This window comes from Ovis canadensis, chromosome 13 (genome assembly GCF_042477335.2).
Source record: "Ovis canadensis isolate MfBH-ARS-UI-01 breed Bighorn chromosome 13, ARS-UI_OviCan_v2, whole genome shotgun sequence".
Classification (NCBI taxonomy): Eukaryota; Metazoa; Chordata; class Mammalia; order Artiodactyla; family Bovidae; genus Ovis; species Ovis canadensis.
The window spans coordinates 27553362-27571765 of NC_091257.1; the positions used below are offsets into that span (position 1 = coordinate 27553362).

General features: G+C 43.5%; 2 protein-coding genes across 3 annotated transcripts in view; one reads left to right on the forward strand and one right to left on the reverse strand.

Moving 5' to 3' along the window:
- KIN (Kin17 DNA and RNA binding protein) overlaps positions 1 to 12114 on the reverse strand; it is a 24965-nt gene extending 12851 nt beyond the window's left edge. Inside the window, exons 1-7 of one of the 2 annotated variants that reach the window (XM_069547190.1) lie at positions 11885 to 12114; positions 8243 to 8337; positions 6184 to 6227; positions 5976 to 6098; positions 3038 to 3219; positions 1635 to 1683; positions 670 to 727 (exon numbers count right to left, since the gene is read on the reverse strand). In XM_069547190.1, the coding sequence (XP_069403291.1) occupies positions 670 to 727; positions 1635 to 1683; positions 3038 to 3219; positions 5976 to 6098; positions 6184 to 6227; positions 8243 to 8337; positions 11885 to 11998 (665 nt within the window). In that variant the 5' untranslated portion in view covers positions 11999 to 12114. The remainder of the gene's footprint in view (positions 1 to 669; positions 728 to 1634; positions 1684 to 3037; positions 3220 to 5975; positions 6099 to 6183; positions 6228 to 8242; positions 8338 to 11884) is intronic. The other variant, XM_069547192.1, reaches the window with a different exon arrangement.
- ATP5F1C (ATP synthase F1 subunit gamma) overlaps positions 11330 to 18404 on the forward strand; it is an 11198-nt gene continuing 4123 nt past the window's right edge. Inside the window, exons 1-4 of the mRNA XM_069547193.1 lie at positions 11330 to 11385; positions 11657 to 12325; positions 17042 to 17076; positions 17584 to 17715. Coding sequence (XP_069403294.1) covers positions 12270 to 12325; positions 17042 to 17076; positions 17584 to 17715 — 223 coding nt within the window. The 5' untranslated portion in view covers positions 11330 to 11385; positions 11657 to 12269. The remainder of the gene's footprint in view (positions 11386 to 11656; positions 12326 to 17041; positions 17077 to 17583; positions 17716 to 18404) is intronic.

The following is an 18404-nucleotide window of genomic DNA, read 5'->3' on the forward strand; positions in this document are numbered from 1 at the left end:
GCAGCCTGAGGGCCAGACCCGGTCTAGTGCCCGCCCTCATGAGTGAGCTGGGACTGGAACACAGCCGGGCTCGCTCGCTTACGCGTTGTCTGTGGCTGCTTCCTCAGTCCGACAGCACAAGTAAAGTGGAGTGGTGACCGGCACACGGCCAACAAAGTCTAGAACACTTACTATGTGGCCCTTTGCAGAAAAGGCTGGTCAGCTCCGGCTCAGTACCACACCCTTTAGAAGGGAAGGCAATCGCTACTGAGTGTCTACTAACGCATTTATACTGTACCGGGTGCTAAGGAGATAGCTGGAGAAGTTAAGTCTCTATTCTCAGAAAATCATAATAGAGCAGGTAAAACAAAAAGGGGCTATGAGAGAAAAATAAATACTGCCATAGCATAGAAAGAACCATTGAGTGAAGAAAGAGTCAGGGAGTAGTAAATGTTTACCATGTGAAGCATTTTAATAAAAAATGAGCTTTCCTCAAAAAACAGAATCAGCTCATCACAGACAGATAAGAAAAAAAGTTTCTAAGAAAAAAGTGAATCAACCATTAAACGAAACAAAAAGAGATGAAAATGACAACTAGACAAAATAACTCACAATCCTGCACCTTTTAAGACAGTCATCTACATTCCACCCAAACTCTTTAGTTCTAAGATACCTGTCCACGTGGCTCACCTTGATTTGGAAGATGCTGCTCCTGAACTACAGGCTCCTTTATTCAGATTAAATGTAACTGGAAGAAAAGAACTGGTATTCGATATATATTTGGGGAAATTCTAGCAAAACATCAGGTAAATACCACAAAGAAGCCACACAGAAATTCACGGGCATTTTGGATAAATGAGACTGGAATGCTGCTACCCAGAGATCATAAACTCCTGTAAAATATACTGAAGTGGTGCTTACAGAGCAGGGAGAGACCTTCACTGGATAGAGCATGTGGCCTTGACCCTCCCCACTCCGCCTCCCCTCTCCCTTTGGTAACAGGAATCCCATTTTGTTTGGGTGTCTGTAGGCCTCACACATGGCTTGCAGGATGCTATGGTCTGAAGGGGTGTGTCCCCTCCCAAATCCAAACACCCAAGGGGATGGGACTAGGAGGCGGGACCTGTGGGAGGGGATAAGTATGGTTCTCTGGTCTAAACCAATCAAAATCATTCCATTTCCTTTCCCAGTGACTGTTTATGAGGGGGACATGAGATACAGTCTGACCAATGACATTCAAACGGAAGTCTGCTGTGAGGAAGGTCTTCTAGGAAAAGCTTACTTGCCCACAGGGGACTCCAGAAGAGAAACAGGCTCTCTGTTTTCCTCTGGACAGGCTGGGTCTGCATATGATGGCTGGAGTGCTGGCAGCCACCTCGTGTCCAGCTGCTGACAGTGTGACATCCGGAACCACCCTATCTCTGGGAGTCGGAGTCTTGGTATGGCAAAGTATTTCCTTACCGTTTAGGCTAATTTTACTCAGTCTGGTTATTTGTTGCTGAAGGCATTCCATCTAATTCATTGTTATCACCTTTTCATTTTACTAATGAGAATAAACCAGTCCAGGTAGCTAATATGTCCTGTTCCCAAACATGTTGCTAGTTTTGGGCAAGGCCAATATAAAAGCATCCATTTTCAAACATGAAGAAAAGTACCTTTTTCTTCATCATTTTCTCTGCTTAATTCCGTAAAAACAGGGACTTCCTTAAAAAAAAAAAAAGAGTTTGAAGGTTTGGTTCACAGTGCATTTACTAACAATATTCAAGAGCTCTAAATTATAATTCATTATCTAAAACAGTTAAGGTATTAAATAAGAGATTACATGTATTATAAACATCTTCCAATAAGACATCCTATTGGGGGTGTGGAAGGAGTTGGAAACAAGCCACATGGTTCTCAACAGGAGAATGGATAAACACTGTTATAGTCATAAAATGAAAGGTTATACATCAATCAAAGAGAGAAAGAAGCCCTAGTGGGAATGGACATGGTGAACGACACACACAGAACATTATGTTGAGCTAAGGGAGCCAGACACAAAGAGAACATACCATCAATACAAATAAATGAATGCGTGAACACACACATCAAAAAGACAGCATACTGGATGATTCCATTCTTGCAGAGTTCAAAGACAGGTTAAACTAACCAATAATTAATAATAGCGTGTTGGAACAGTGCTTCCTTCTCTGGGGACAAGGGGTACTGGTTAGGAATGGGCATGAGGGAACCTTCTAGGATACTGGAAATGTTTAATATGTTCATCTGGGTGGGAGCCACATGGACTACCTACTTATCTGTAGTTTGGTCAACCCATCTAAAGACACATACATATGAAAAGTTGATGGAAGTGTAGCTGTAAGACTCGCGCCTGCCATACACTTTACGCATCACAATAAGCAGCTTTTAACAATACTCGCCGGCTAGTAGTTTCACATACACACTAGGCTGTATTTTCCTGCTCTCACACACGTCTAGTATACAAGCTCCTCGAAGGCAGGGATCTTCATCTTCTCTCCACTACTGGATCCCCAGTGCCTATAAGAATGCCTGGCACACAGAGGTGACCAATAACCATCTGCTGAAATAAGTGCCTTGATCTAGTTATTCTGATGGCTGAAACAATTTTATCATGCCTCCCTCCCCATTCACCTGGGTTTGGCCCAGTGACTCCTCAGGACTCCTCAGCCTGGGGGCTGTATCTGCCTTTAAATATTCTTGCGCCACCCCAGGCTGGAGCAGGCGCTGGCCCTCTGTGTTCCCACACCCTGCGGTCTTCCCCAGCACTGCATTAGCTACAGCTAGTTGAACTGACCTGTTCACGTCTTCACCTTTAGGTACTGACTCTACTTTAGGGATGAGGAAACAGGTTTATAAGAGTACACAGTTACATAAGCATGTGAAGTCAGGAAGTGACCCAGCTTTGTCTCCACTCCACAACCTGGGCTTTTATACCAGGCCACGGGCTTTCTCCTACAAAATGCGGTTCAAGAAGTAAACAAATAAGTGATTGTGCTTCTTCAGACCTTTGTCTGTTGCATCTCTGGATGATGCCCACCTGCTCTTTTCCTTCCAGACCTCTTCTCACTTGTTCTTGAATAAATTTGGCTGTTTTTTCTTCATCATCGAGGTCCTGCTTCTTCTTTTTCTCTAGTTCCAGCTGCCTGCGGATTGTTTCAGGGTCTCTATCTATATACTGAATATACCAGCCTTTTGGTGTCTCATCCACTTTGCACAAACCTTTAAGAAAGTAACCGATATTATTAATTTTGTACACAATCAAAGCTGAAAGCAAATATAGATGTGATCTGTCTGCAGTAATTACTCATTCATTCAAGTACACTCATTCAAACATGTTCAAATACGCAAATTCACACAGCTACTGACATTTAGATTTTAATTAGAATACTTTCTCTCTAATATTTTTGACTAGGTTGCGCCAACACATTTAAACAAGGGAAACATTAAAAAATGGATTATCCTGCTTAGTAATTATTCAACTGTCTCTAAGCACTTAACATCCACTGAGTACATGATTATACAGTGGAAGTGAGAAATAGATTTAAGGGACTAGATCTGATAGATGGAGTGCCTGATGAACTATGGACGGAGGTTCGTGACATTGTACAGGAGACAGGGATCTAGACCATCCATGGGAAAGAAATGCAAAAAAAGCAAAATGGCTGTCTGGGGAGGCCTTACAAATAGCTATCAAAAGAAAAGAAGTGAATAGCAAAGGAGAAAAGGAAAGATATAAGTATCTGAATGCAGAGTTCCAAAAAATAGCAAGAAGAGATAAGAAAGGCTTCCTCAGCAATCAATGCAAAGAAATAGAGGAAAACAACAGAATGGGAAAGACTAGAGATCTCTTCAAGAAAATCAGAGATACCAAGGGAACATTTCATGCAAAGATGGGCTCGATAAAGGACAGAAATGGTATGGACCTAACAGAAGCAGAAGATATTAAGAAGAGGTGGCAAGAATACACAGAACGGTACAAAAAAGATCATCATGACTCAGATAATCACAATGGTGTGACCACTCACCTAGAGCCAGAAATCCTGGAATGTGAAGTCAAGCGGGCCTTAGAAAGCATCACTACGAACAAAGCTAGTGGAGGTGATGGAATTCTCAAACTATCGCACAATTGCACTCATCTCAAATGCTAGTAAAGTAAAGCTCAAAATTCTCCAAGCCAGGCTTCAGCAATACGTGAACCGTGAACTTCCAGATGTTTGAGCTCGTTTTAGAAAAGGCAGGGGAATTAAAGATCAAATTGCCAACATCCGCTGGATCATGGAAAAATAAAGGGAGTTCCAGAAAAACATCTATTTCTGCTTTATTGACTACACTAAAGCCTTTGACTGTGTGGATCACAATAAACTGTGGAAAATTCTGAAAGAGACGGGCATACCAGACCACCTGATCTGCCTCTTGAGAAACCTATACGCAGGTCAGGAAGCAACAGTTAGAACTGGACATGGAACAACAGACTGGTTCCAAATAGGAAAAGGAGTATGTCAAGGCTGTATACTCTCACCCTGCTTATTTAACTTCTATGGGGAGTACATCATGAGAAACGCTGGGCTGGATAAAGCACAAGCTGGAATCAAGATTGCTGGGAGAAATATCAATCACCTCAGATATGCCGATGACATCACCCTTATGACAGAAAGTGAAGAGGAACTAAAAAGCCTCTTGTTGAAAGTGAAAGAGGAGAGTGAAAGGTTGGCTTAAAGCTCAACATTCAGAAAACGAAGATCATGGCATTTGATCCCATCACTTCATGGGAAATAGATGGGGAAACAGTGGAAAGTGTCAGACTTTATTTTGGGGGGCTCTAAAATCACTGCAGATGGTGACCGAAGCCATGAAATTAAAAGACGCTTACTCCTTGGGAGGAAAGTTATGACCAACCTAGACAGCATATTGAAAAGCAGAGACATTACTTTGCCAACAAAGATCTATCTAGTCAAGGCTATGGTTTTTCCATTGTTCATTTATGGATGTGAGAGTTGGACTGTGAAGAAAGCTGAGTGCCGAAGAATTGATGCTTTTGAACTGTGGTGTTGGAGAAGACTTTTGAGAGTCCCTTGGACTGCAAGGAGATCCAACCAGTCCATTCTAAAGGAAATCAGCCCTGGGTGTTCTTTGGAAGGAATGATGCTAAAGCTGAAACTCCAGTACTTTGTCCACCTTAAGTGAAGAGTTGACTCATTGGAAAAGACTCTGATGCTGGGAGGGATTGGGGGCAGGAGGAGAAGGGGACGACTGAGGATGAGATGGCTGGATGGCATCACCGACTCGATGGACCTTGGACCTAAGTTTGAGTGAACTCCGGGAGTTGGTGATGGACAGGGAGGCCTGGCGTGCTGTGATTCATGGGGTCGCAACAAGTCGGATATGACTGAGCGACTGAACTGAACTGAACTGAGTACATGACATTCCTGCTGAATTCACTAGCAGAAAACTTCCCCCCAAAATGGAATAAAGAAACACACTGAATAAGTAATACAACAATAAAAAAAATTTCTTCATCTTTTTTTTCCCTGAACTTTTTATCCCATTTGAAATGGGAAAAGAGGCAGCAAATGTAAAAATTGCGTTAACAAGAGTTTGTGAAAGTGAAATGAATGTGGGGGAAAAAAACTGGAAGAGGACAGGTACCTCTTAGTTGATATTCAACCTAACAATTGGATGCCTCAGTGACAAACCTTGGCATCATCAAGAGAATGGCTGCAGACGCCCTTACACACCCTCAGTACGCAAAAGCAACCCTGCAGCAGGCACTCCTCTCTACCAGTTTCTAACTGTCCTACTCAACCTCTTTTCCATAAATTTACACAGAAAGTGGACAGAGGAGTCTGGCGGGCTACCATTCACAGGGTCACAAGAGTCAGACACAACCGAACAACTGGCACGTAGAATACAGGACCGTCTTCTCCCCGCCCACACGCAGCCATGGAGCAGCCGCTCACATCACGTCTTGTTCCCACCTTCTCTGCCCAGCCACTTGGTGAAATCTGTCAGTGTCTCCCACTGTGTGGCGTTCATGTGGATGTGCTCCCGGTGGCTGATGTACTCATTGTAAACAATGTTGTTGTGAACCCTCTTGGTGCCTGAGAACAAAATACAACAAATGCAGACTCTGAGCAGATTATAAGATTACAAAGTCACTGTGTGCACAAGACTTAAGGTGCTTACCAAAGCGTCTCCTGAGAAGTTCTAGGAAGTCATTTCGGAATTCCCTAATAAAGCAAGAAGGGAAAGCATTAAGGTAATTTCTACAAATATACAGCATCATCTGCCTGAAATTTAAGCCATCATACAGTTTGCATGAGCAAATGATACATGAAATATCTACGTGAACATCTGTTGTGAACTTTTAAACATTGAAAAAGGGAAGAATCCTGAGATTATAGCCTTCAACAATTAAAGTTAAAAGTTGGTTTGGAGTTGAAACTTTGTCTTGGTGAAGTAGGCACAAGGTGACCATGGGTCTCTGGAGAGGGTTCTTCATGAAGTTTCACGCTTCATGAAGTCTCAGTAAACGTGGTGTAATAACACCTTTCTATCTATAACAAAACTGCCTTTTCCATGTGAAGCTGGCACTTAATGTGTTCCTCTGAGCTAAGCACAATGTTAAGTGCCAGATAAACATAGGTGAAGGCAATGGTACCCCACTCCAGTACTCTTGCCTGGAGAATCCCATGGGCAGAGGAGCCTGGTAGGCTGCAGTCCATGGGGTCGCTAGGAGTCGGACACGACTTCACTTTCACGCGTTGGAGAAGGAAATGGCAACCCACTCCAGTGTTCTTGCCTGGAGAATCCCAGGGACAGGGGAGCCTGGTGGGCTGCCATCTCTGGGGTCACACAGAGTCAGACACGACTGAAGTGACTTAGCAGCAACAAACAGAGGTGATTAAGATATAAATCCCCACCAAGGTCACAACCTAGCAGAACCATTATAACCATAATAGTAGCTGAACTGTTGCTTGGCTAAGCTAACCTGAAAAAGAGATGTAATAAGATATCATGTGAAGCCTTGGGGGAGATGCCAGGAGGCAGAGGCAACCTTTAATCTGGGTGGTGAAGTACAAATAGAATTTTTACAGATGAAAAGGAAAAGAAGGCTGCTCCCAACCGCAACCAGCACAGAAGCATGGAAGCATCACCTGGTATTTGAAAAATGACAGACACGTAGACAACAGTTATTTCAAATTAAATATTCAGTACATACTCTTCTCAAAAATAAACAAATGAGCCTGTTATATCAAGGAAAACAACTGACAATATTTGTTGCCAATATAAATCTGAGCTTTCATGCGAAAATGGAAATTTTGGTAAACTAGTATCCACCACCATGATTTGAGACACTTCCTAATACTTAAAGGTGTTTCTGAAGCACTGACTGGCATTAATGAGTATGACGTAATGACATTGTATAGTAAAACGTATCACTGTTCAGAATTTCAGAATACCTCTGTACTGAAATAATAATAATAATTAACAGATAATATTAATCAAGTACTGGGCACTCTTCTAAACACTTACAAAATATTAACTCATTTAATCTTCACGTGTGCCAGAGTTGGACCATAAAGAAAGCTGAGCACTGAAGAATTAATGCTTTTGAAAAAGACCCTGATGCTGGAAAGATTGAAGGCAGGAGGAGAAGGGGACGACAGAGGATGAGATGGTTGGATGGTACCACCGACTTGATGGACATGAGTTTGAGCAGGCTTCGGGAGTTGGTGAAGGACAGGGAAGCCTGGCATGCTGCAGTCCATGGGGTCACAAAGAGTTGGACACGGTTGAGCAACTGACCTGAACTGAATCTTCACATAAACCCTATGAAGGAAAGGCAATACTTGAGAAGATATAATATCTATAGATAAACTCTCGAAGTTCAGCCAAAGTCACTCAGCTCCTGAGTGGAGAGCCCAGGTTTGAAGGACTTAAAAGTCAGGCAGTCTGACTCCAGAGCTGTGCTCTCAGCCGCAGCTGTTTTAGAATGAAAGACAGTTTTTCATTATGTTTGATGTGGAAAGAAGGGAAGACTGAATCATGATAAATACTTTTTTAACAATTCCACACAATGATAAGTTGTGAAAAGAAGACAAAAATGGAGCACAAAGTTAATGCAGCTATCACATTAATTTGTAAGGAATAAACAGAGCCTCCAATATATAAAATACTACACATCTCTTAAATGTCCAACTGAATAAAGCTTATGAGATAAAGATGGTGTTGAGTTACTTACTCTGAAAAATAATCCATGAACTGCTGAGGATTTTCTGAAGCCAGCAACAGCTGTCTCTGATGAGATTCAGACATACAATGACACTTAAAGCCATTCTATAAAAATGCAAAGGCAGTAGTTAAATTCTGATTTAGGTCATTAAAAGTATTTAATTAAATTAATAATAAAGAACAATAATAAGTAGAAAACAATAATCTAATAAGTAACATGACACTTATTAACAAATTAATAAGCAATTAAACCATAAATAACTGCTCTTTGATTTGAACCTAACTCTTCACTAGTAAGAGACATGAGAAAGTGCCTCTCCTCTGTCTCCCCATCTTGGGAATGGCGCCGTCCTGACCCTGCACCCAGTCCAGGAGGCAGGACGCTGCGCCCCAGAGGCCTCCACCTCCACAGCACTCTGTCTGCTCAGCCCTCCTAATGACTCACCCAGTCCCTCTGCTGAACCTCCTTCCCACAGTCCTGAGTCCAACCTCAATCTTGCTTAGGGCAGCTTCCTAATCTTTAGTCATCCACAGATGCCTACACAATTTTTGCCAGGACCCAGTTTACAGAAACTACAAGGGTTAGAGAATGAGGACAAAAGACAACCACAAGCAAAAGTAATGGTTTAAGGGAATCCTCCAGGATCACTACTGGCCTAGTCTCTTCAAGCCAATGTCAAGAAAAACAAACAGGGGGAAGGAAAGCTGCTCCATCTCAAATTTAAAACTGAGAGAGAATTAAAAGTCCTAGTATACCACACCACTGGGACTTTTAGGGCAGTGAAACTATTCTGCCACTAGTATGACACTATAATGGTGGATATTAGTCACTATACATTTGTCCAAACCCACAGAATGCTCAACACCAAGAGTGAACTCTAATACAAACTATGCACTTCGGTGCTCATGATGCACAAATCGCCTCACTGATTGTCACAAAAGTACTATCCTGTTGCACCACGCTGATGGTCTGGAAGGCTGTACCTACTGAGGTCAGGGTGGGTAAGACAGATCTTTGTATCTTTCAAAAAATGGACTTCATTTTTGCTGTGAACCTGAAACTGCTCTAAAAAATAGTCTTTTTTAAAAAAGTTCTAATAACTAAATCCAATGTACTACTTTTGACTGGATCTTGGTTTAAAAAATAACTGGGGGTTTTTTTTGCTTGTATTTTTATTTTACTGAGGTATAGCTGATTTACAACGTGTTAACTGCCACTGTGTAGCAAAGTGATTCAATTATACATATACTTACATTCTTTTCCATTATGGTTTGTCACAGGACACTGAATATAGTTCCTTATGCCAAAAAAAAAAAAAAGCTTTATACAGCATTCATGGGAATAATTGAGAAAATGTGACTATGCAGTATATACCAGGTGATAAAAACAAATTATTATTTGACTGCACTGGGTCTTAGAGTTGCAGCACATGGGATATATTTTTCCATGTGGCTCATGGACTCTCTAATCACAGGCATGTGGACTCCAGGGCTTGGGGGCTCAGTGATTGTGGTGCGTGGGTTTAGCTGCTCCGTGGCACGTGGGATGTTAGTCCCCCAACCAGGGACTGAACCTGTGTCCCCTGCATTGAAAGGAGGATTCCCTACCACTGGCCTACCAAAGAAGTCTCTAAGAAATTTTTATTAATTTGGTTGTATGTCATGACATATATTTTGACTATGTAGAAAAATATCCTAATATTTTAGAGGAGCATATTTAAACATTTTTGGAGTTTAAATGGATGAAGCACAAACTGGAATCAAGACTGTCGGGAGAAATATCAATAACCTCAGACATGCAGATGACACCACCCTTATGCAGATGACATCACCCTTCGCACAAAGCGAAGAACTAAAGAGCCCTTTGATGAAAGTGAAAGAGAGTGAAAAAGCTGACTTAAAAACTCAACATTGAAAAAACGAAGATCATGGCATCTGGTCCCTTCACTTCATGGCAAATAGATGGGCAAACAGTGGAAACAGTGGCTGACTTTATTTTGGGGGGCTCCAAAATCACTGCAGATGGTGACTGCAGCCATGAAATTAAAAGATGCTTACTCCTTGGAAGAAAAGTTATGACCAACCTAGACAGCATATTAAAAAGCAGACCTTGCCAACAAAGGTCTGTCTAGTCAAAGCTATTCTTTTTCCAGTAGTCGTGTATGGATGTGAGAGGTGGACTATAAAGAAAGCCAAAGAATTGATGCTTTTGAACTGTGGAGTTGGAGAAGAGTCTTGAGAGTCCCTTGGACTGCAAGGAGATCCAACCAGTCCATCCTAAAGGAAATCAGTTTTGAATATTCATTGGAAGGACTGATGCTGAAACTGAAACGCCAATACTTTGGCCACCTGATGGGAAGATCTGACTCGTTGGTAAAGACCCTGATGCTGGGAAAGATTGAAGGCAGAAGGGGACGAGGACGACACAGGATGTGATGGTTGGATGGCATCACCGACTCAATGGACATGAGTTTGAGTAAAGTTTGGGAGTTGGCGATGGACAAGGAGGCCTGGCGTGCTGCAGCCCATGGGGCCGCAAAGAGTTGGACATGACTAAGTGACTGAACTGAACTGATTTAAACATTTAGAAGTGAAATATCCTGATGTTTGTAATTTACTTTAAAATATTTCAGGGAAAAGGACACAGCAAAATACTTCAAATGTTAAATCTGGGTAAAGGGTATACAGATTTCCCTGTAAAATGACATCAGTGTCATTCAACGTGAGTCCCATCTAAGTATCTCATCCCTCACTCGCAGAAACACTGGATTACATTATTCCAAGTGTCCACTGTTCTTCCTTTACTACCCAATTCAACATCCAGAGAAAAATAGGATCCCGTCACTAGCCTGGTGTCAATTTTTCCAGGTGCCTTTATCATCCACCTAAATAATGGGAAAAAAGTGCTCCACAGCACAGTCTACAAAGCTTTAGTATCTGCCCCTTAGCCACTTTGCACATAATTTACTCACTTAAAACTCAGTCTCACAAGAACGGACAATTACTAGTCTCACTTTTCAGATAAGTAAACAGGTGGAGAGAAAGCAAGTAACTTGTAAGGGAACACAGCTCCGCCTCCTGGTTCTGACTCGAGTCCATATCTCAGCCGCAGAACACATCCCAGACCTGGCACGTCGCAGGCGCTCGACAAAGGTTTGTTAAGTGACTAGCTTGCAAGGGCTTAGTTCTGGTCTGTACCCTGATTATGTCTAAGAGCCAAGCAAAGTCTGAGACGGGTGTTATTCCAGGGCGTCCAGCGCCTCACGGCTCATCCCGCATTTCGTGACAGCTTGACTGACGTCGCTTCTCAAGGGGGCTGCAAAACCTTTTCATTCTTTATTCCTTTTGGGGTCATAACCTTTTCATTCTTTATTCCTTTGAGGGTTATAACCTTTTCATTCTTTATTCCTTTGAGGGTGATCAGACTGGGGAGGAAGGAGGTGTCCAAAGCCGGCTTCTCCGCCAGGACGGGGGCTGAAGGGAAGGACAGCCCTACTGAGTGGAGTCTCGGGCTCGCCCTGCGCAGCCCCCACGCCTCGGGGCGGGAGACCCAGGCGGTCGCCGCGGCGTCTGGCACCTCAGCCTGCATCCCCAGTGGGGTCCCGCCGGAGAGGCGCGGGGGTGCGCGCGGGGCCACCCCGCGCCCGCTTACCTCGTCCCGGCACTGCTTCTGGCACATCTGGCAATACCAGCGCAACTTCTGAAGCCCCTTGGACTTGATCCTGTTGGCGATAGCCTTCGGGGTGAGAAAATCTGACTTTCCCATCGCGACCACCACAACAACCTTCGGGGACCAGCGCCTAGACGACCGGAAGCGGAACAGGGCAAGCGGGAGTGGGAGGGACAAACACCACCAGCCAGTCGGAAGGAGGCGGGGCCTCGGGAAGCTGGGCGCCGGACGCTCGCGAGGCTTCCTTCAGTCCGGCGGGAAGAAGCGAGACTCAGGGAGACGGGGGTGTGGGCGGGGCACATAACGCAGTTTCCGCGCATGCGCAGTGAGGCCTGTCTGACCGACCTTCAGCGGGGCCGGCGCCACCATGTTCTCTCGGGCGGGCGTCGCTGGCCTCTCGGCCTGGACCGTGCAGCCGCAATGGTAATGGCTGGTCGCAGCGGGGACGAGAGGGAGGGGAGAGCTCGGGTAGGGGAAGCGAGTGGGGAGGCGAGTGGGACGGAACCGGGGTCTCAGGGCTGGCCAGGCCCCGGTCCCGCGGAGGCCCGGGCAGCCCGGCTGCAAGAGGCGCTCGGAACAGAGAAGGGCGCGCGAGGGCAGCGGAGACGGCGACGTCGCGCCTCTTCTCCTGAGACGGGCTGGGGCAGGGTGAGGGCCGAGAGGAGTGGTCGTCAGGGACCTCGGTAGTGGACCTTGGGCCCAGTCAATTGTAGAGCGGCCTTGGATCTCCTCAGCGACTGAGACGCTTCGGAAGCCTCTGCTGCTCGCCAGGCGACCGGCTTCGGGGAGGCCTTTTGGAGGGCGGGGGCTGGGAAGGGCCCCAGCGAAGGTCCAGTGGAAGGTTATAAGGTGTGCTTTTGTCCTTGACGCCGTTTGAAACCCTGCGGTGCAGAGGGCATTGACTCCCAGCCCGTGTTGAGCACCGATTCTGCAGCAGGCGCCTTGCTGGGCCCTGGTGAATGAAATAAGTGCCCTCGTGGGCTGCAAAAGGGACCTTAAAAATATTAAGGCGAGGAAGGGAAAGATACCTTAACTATCTCGAAACCGTTGTGCTGAAACAGTAGCCCTGCAAGGTCATGACATCATCATAAGGTTCCGAGGAGGAGGAGATAGACGGACTTAGCGTTATTTGTTCATTGCTATGCAAGTTTTAAGGATTTTAATAAACACTGGTTTCTCCTCCATCCCCAGAAGAAGGCATGTTAGAAGGCCTGGCAATAGGGAGATATATGTTGGTTTGTAGTGGTGCTCTGTAATAGGATGGAATGTTTTGAAGCTAGGCAGTCTGGAAGGATTGCAGATAGGGTGCTAAGGGAATTGTTAGCTGTCGACTGTGTGTTTTAGCAATTACTTGGTTTTACAGTATAGGAGAATTCTAAGAAGCCACAGCACTAGATGTGTGTATCCTAATTTATGAGGAGGGACTCTAATGCATGAATTAAAATAGGTATGTTTTCATTAAGCAAATAACTGATAATTTCAGGGTAATGAAGTAATTAAATTTGATGTGAAAAACCTACACACAGATGTTAGTGGGTTTGCCCTGGAAGTCAAATTTTCTTTCCCCTAATGTTGAAAAGAGTATTGATGGGGATGAAGGAGTCAGCTCAGTTGGAATCTCACTCATAGGTTGCCCCATTTCTTCATCACTTGGCACACATTTGTTGGGTGCTTGCCCGGCACCAAGTTGACACGGGGCAAAGTGCTAAGATGTGAAGAACAGACAGACGTGGTCCTGATGGAATTTGTAGGACAGTGTGTCTGACACGCAGCAGTAGTCTGCAAATGTCAACTCTCCTTCCTTCCTTCCCATCTTGCTGTGCATGAATGTAACCTGTAAATATTTTTAGAACTTTAAGTCAGCCAAGTTGATCTTTTAAAAATGGACAGTTTCTGAAATGAGTACAAAATATTTTACCTTTAACTGTACAAAATCACTTTTAAAAACATGTTAAGATCATTTGAGGATCCTTTAGTAAAGGATCATTTGAGTGTGCTCTCTGAGATGGAGAAGGAAATGGCAACCCACTCCAGTATTCTTGCCTGGAAAATCCCATGGATGGAGGAGGGTGGTAGGTCCATGGGGTCCCAAAGAGTCGGTTGTGACTTCGCTTTCACTTTCTGTCTAAGATAACTACTGTGGGGGGCAGGGAGCTTAAACTGGAACCCCAGTCAGCAAATACATGTGGAAGTCCTGACCTTCATCAAATAGATAGGTTGTGAATATTCATCAGACATCAGTGTTCCACCTTGGAGAGCAGACTCTGTCCTCTTCTTTTTTCTGGATAGACATATTCCAACAGCCTGGTGTCTGTTTTGCTCCTGCCATTTCCTAGTCACTGTAATCGCCTTTTGAATTCAGCAATTAAAGCCTTCCTAATGTTTCGTACTCCACAGAATTAATCTGAAAAGGAAGTACACCTTTGCCTTTATAGAACCAGGAAGAGGCATGTCCTTGGTTCTGTTTTGGTTAATGTGCAGTTTGTCATTGTTCCAGAGACGTTAGCATACTAATATTAACTGAATGGTAAGTTAAAATTATTTTAATTGTTTAGGGTGTCAGTAAAATAACAACTACATTTTTGAAAATTAGACCTTTTTAAAAAAGCTCATTTAAGAAAATGGAAATAAGAAATTTGGTTGGGGAGGGAGTTTCTGATTTTTCTGTGTCTGAGGGAAGATGTTTCTATTTCTCAATGTTCCGCCTTCTCTAAGATGGAGGAACTATTTTATATTAGGAAACCAATGGCCATAAGTGGAAATGTAGATGTTGAAAAGGGAGGGAGAAGGCGTTTCAGGGAAGAGAAGGCAGGTCTTCATCTGAAACTGAGATAGCAGATACTTACTTTTAAATGTAAGAAGGATGAAGCAGCAGTGTGTAGTGTGCCAGATGGAGTGGTGCCAGACTGCCCGGGTTGGGATCTTGACTCCCCTCAGGTCTGAGTCCTGACTGCCTCGCTGGGTGGCCTTGTGCAGGTGACTCGGTGTCTCCCACTCCCTCATCTGTTAGATGGGGGTAATGTAGTGCCCCATTAATTGGGTTGGTGTGAGGATTAAATGAGTATTTGTAAAGAAGTGAGGGTAGGGGGAGAAATGCTTGTGAGGACCCAGATGTATCCACTGAAAAATGAAAATGAATCTGTACATGCGTGTTTTATCTATATAAACTAATGTGAGAAGGTAGAAGCCTAATGACAATGGATCACGGATGGTGGTAAAGTTCTGGAAGTCATTTGGTGGAGAGCCAGGGGTTGGACTTTTTCACCCAGGCATTCAGTATTCAAATCGCAGATACTTCATAATTTTCTTTTCCTTAGGAATTAGTAGATGCTGCTGCTTCCTTAATTTTTAGTTAGTCAGCGTTATACGCTCCTTAAAATTCTTTCAAGCTGTCTGCAGTGAGTCTCGCAGACCCCATCCTGTACTGGCTCCTTCGGTTTTTCTCACACTGCCATCTGATCATAGGAGATCATGGCAGTCCACTCTCTGTGCAGTTTGCCCTCCATTGTACTAGATAAGTTTGCGGTTTCTTGGATAATCTCCTGATGATTTCTCAGGACATGAGACAATTTTCTGGGACACACAGCTGATTCAGAACTTCCTTTATCTTTTCATTTGCAAAAACTATATTCAGTAGAGCAAGCTCTCCCTAAAGAGAGCTCAGATCAGCTCTTTTTTATTTCGTTTTTCTATTAAATTTTTTTTTTTGGCATCAACCATCATGTCTGTTGATAGTTACAAATCTGTCTCTAATCTCAAAATACCTCATATTTTCCACAGACCCGGAGCACATTTCCACCTGGTCCCATAGTATTTTCACAATATCACATTCAAAACTCATTATCACAAGTGAGAATCCCCCCTACCTAGCTTTTCTGTCTTGGTTAAATGACAACACTGTGCACTCTGGTCATTAAGTTAGAAACCTTTAGGTCCGCTTGCTCTCAGATCTAGGCTCCCATTGCTTTGCCAGCCTCTCAGTCCAGGTTCTTGCCTCCTCTTGTCTGGAAACTGCAAGCAGCTGCCCCTATGGCCTCTGTGTCTTCAAGATTCATTATCATTCTGTGCTTTTCCTTGCCATCTGAGGACTTTAGTGAACAATTAAAGTTTCATCAGGTGGGAGGGGGGTTCATGTTTGGGAACGCGTGTAAGAATTAAAGATTTTAAAATTAAAAAAATAAATAAATAAAGTTTCATCATTTCCCCACTACTGATAAAATAATATTTAAACTTAGTAACGCAAGCCGTGTCTCCAGCCTTGAAACTGCATACAGTTCCCAGGAATGCCCCAGGGCCCTCCTTTGTGCAGTGTATAGATCCCTCAGTCCTTTGGCGCTTTCCAGGCCAACAGGTGCTTGGTGGATTGAAGAGCTGAAAGATGGTGTATGTTCGATAACATGTTGTCTTCACCAGCAAGGGGAAGAGCCTCTCATATTTATCTTTAACTCACTATTTTTGACTTTTATGTGTTAGCTCTTTAAAGACTAGAAAAATATTTAGTGTAAAATTTATGTAGATCTTAAGTTTGCATGGATCTTGTCTATGAGATAATAGTGTGCTTCTTGTGGTCAGAGACCAAGTCCTGGAGCAGAGGATCTGCTCCATAAAAGCTCACTGGATTGAGTTGGAACAGTTAAGAACTGGTTTTTAAATTCTACTTTGACACTTGTGGTCATGTTAGAATGTATGATTGATCCTAAAGTGTTATGTTGTTTATTGGTGAAATGAGAAAGTCAGGAGCTTCCTTGGGAACTGAGCAATCATTTTTAGAAGTGGCTGACCTTGAGTTTAAGAATAACTGGATAGCCTGACAAGGGGAAGGACTTGTCTGTCATGGAAACAATATAGGCTAAGACATGGAGTGGGAAATAGAGCCTCTGTGAATGCCATGTGACCTCAGTGGAAGCTTTATGTTAGGGCAGCTCGAATGAGACCTTTGAAACAGGGCTTGATATCCGTATTAGGGGGTTTATGCTGCGGCTTAGTCGCTTCAGTCATATATCCATATATAGTCAGACTCTTATATTTGATAGATTGTTTCTTTATGGGCCACTCTTTAAGTCCATATATTAACTTTGGAAGTTTCTGGAGCTTTTTCCCAAAAAACTAAAAAAAACTTTTTGCCACCTTTATTTTCAGGATCCAAGTTCGAAATATGGCAACTTTGAAAGATAGTAAGTACTTTTATCTCAATATGTGAATTAAGAAAAACTAAATTTTGCCAAATAAAAATACTTTTGAAAGTGTGCTGCTTTAGCCCATTTACGTACTTGTTTAAAACGGACAGTGAATCTATGTCGTGTGTCTCTGGCGTTGAAAAACCGCTGTGGGGGAACACGTGGTGGCTGTGCTGCTGTTGTGTGTAGAATGATGATAATTAGAAAAAACTGCACTCTGTGTGGTGTGTAAGATGGTATGGGACTTGTTCTCGGTTGAAAGCCGTTTTCAGTACCATTTAATGCTTTACATGCATAATTTACTGTTACATTGCTGGTTTTGCTTGCTGTCCAGATAGCGCGAGGTCTGACTTACTGGTGCTACTGTTAACTCTAATATTAAGCCTCGTTTGCCAGATGGTCTAACTGCTAGTTATTCTGCCTTGCAGTTTAGGAAAATATTTCCATAAATTCACAAGTGAAGTCACAATTCCTTTATATTAACACAGCACTTCTGTTTTTCAGTTACCAGGCGACTAAAATCAATCAAAAACATCCAGAAAATTACCAAGTCTATGAAAATGGTAGCAGCAGCGAAATACGCCCGAGCTGAGAGGGAGCTGAAACCCGCCCGAGTGTATGGAGTGGGGTCCTTGGGTAAGAGGGGTGTGCAGTCAGATTACAAAGACCTTTTAAGCTAGAGATCGCGGTCCTGAGCACCTACAAGCACTCACGATCATGGCAGCCCTGTGTGGGCGGGCACTGTTGGAGCCCCAGCTTTGCAGAGGAGAAAACCCAAGTCCAGTACAGTCGTGACTTTACCTGCGTGGCTTGGCCTCCGAGCCTGTCTCTATTCATCACTGTATGTGTTTACCTCCCTTTTAAAGTACTCTGAAATCAGATTGTTCCTAGATTATTAAATATGCCATCAAAAGAACGTGGGGTTTAGTGCATCAGACTCAGATGCTTGATTTTATCCTGTTACAATGTGATGTGATCTTTTAGGACTGCAGGTTGGGGTGGGGGTTTCCTGCAGTGGAATTTGAACAGTCAAGGGTATGACTGAGTATATGGACAGAGTGTTGAAAGATCAGCTGTAAAGGAAGAAAACAGATACATCTGTATTATCTGTATTAATCTGTTAGATAGAAATTACTTTCTGCAGGAGTTTTCTCGTGTTCATATTTCTTCAGCATGCATTCATACTGCTAACGAAAGTTTTGTATGAGAAAATGATAGTGTTCCATGCTTCAGTTGAAATGACTCCTTGCTTTGAAAATGCCATACTGGGACCTCCCTGGCAGTCCAGTGGTTAAGACTTCACCTTCTGTGCAAGGGGTGTATGT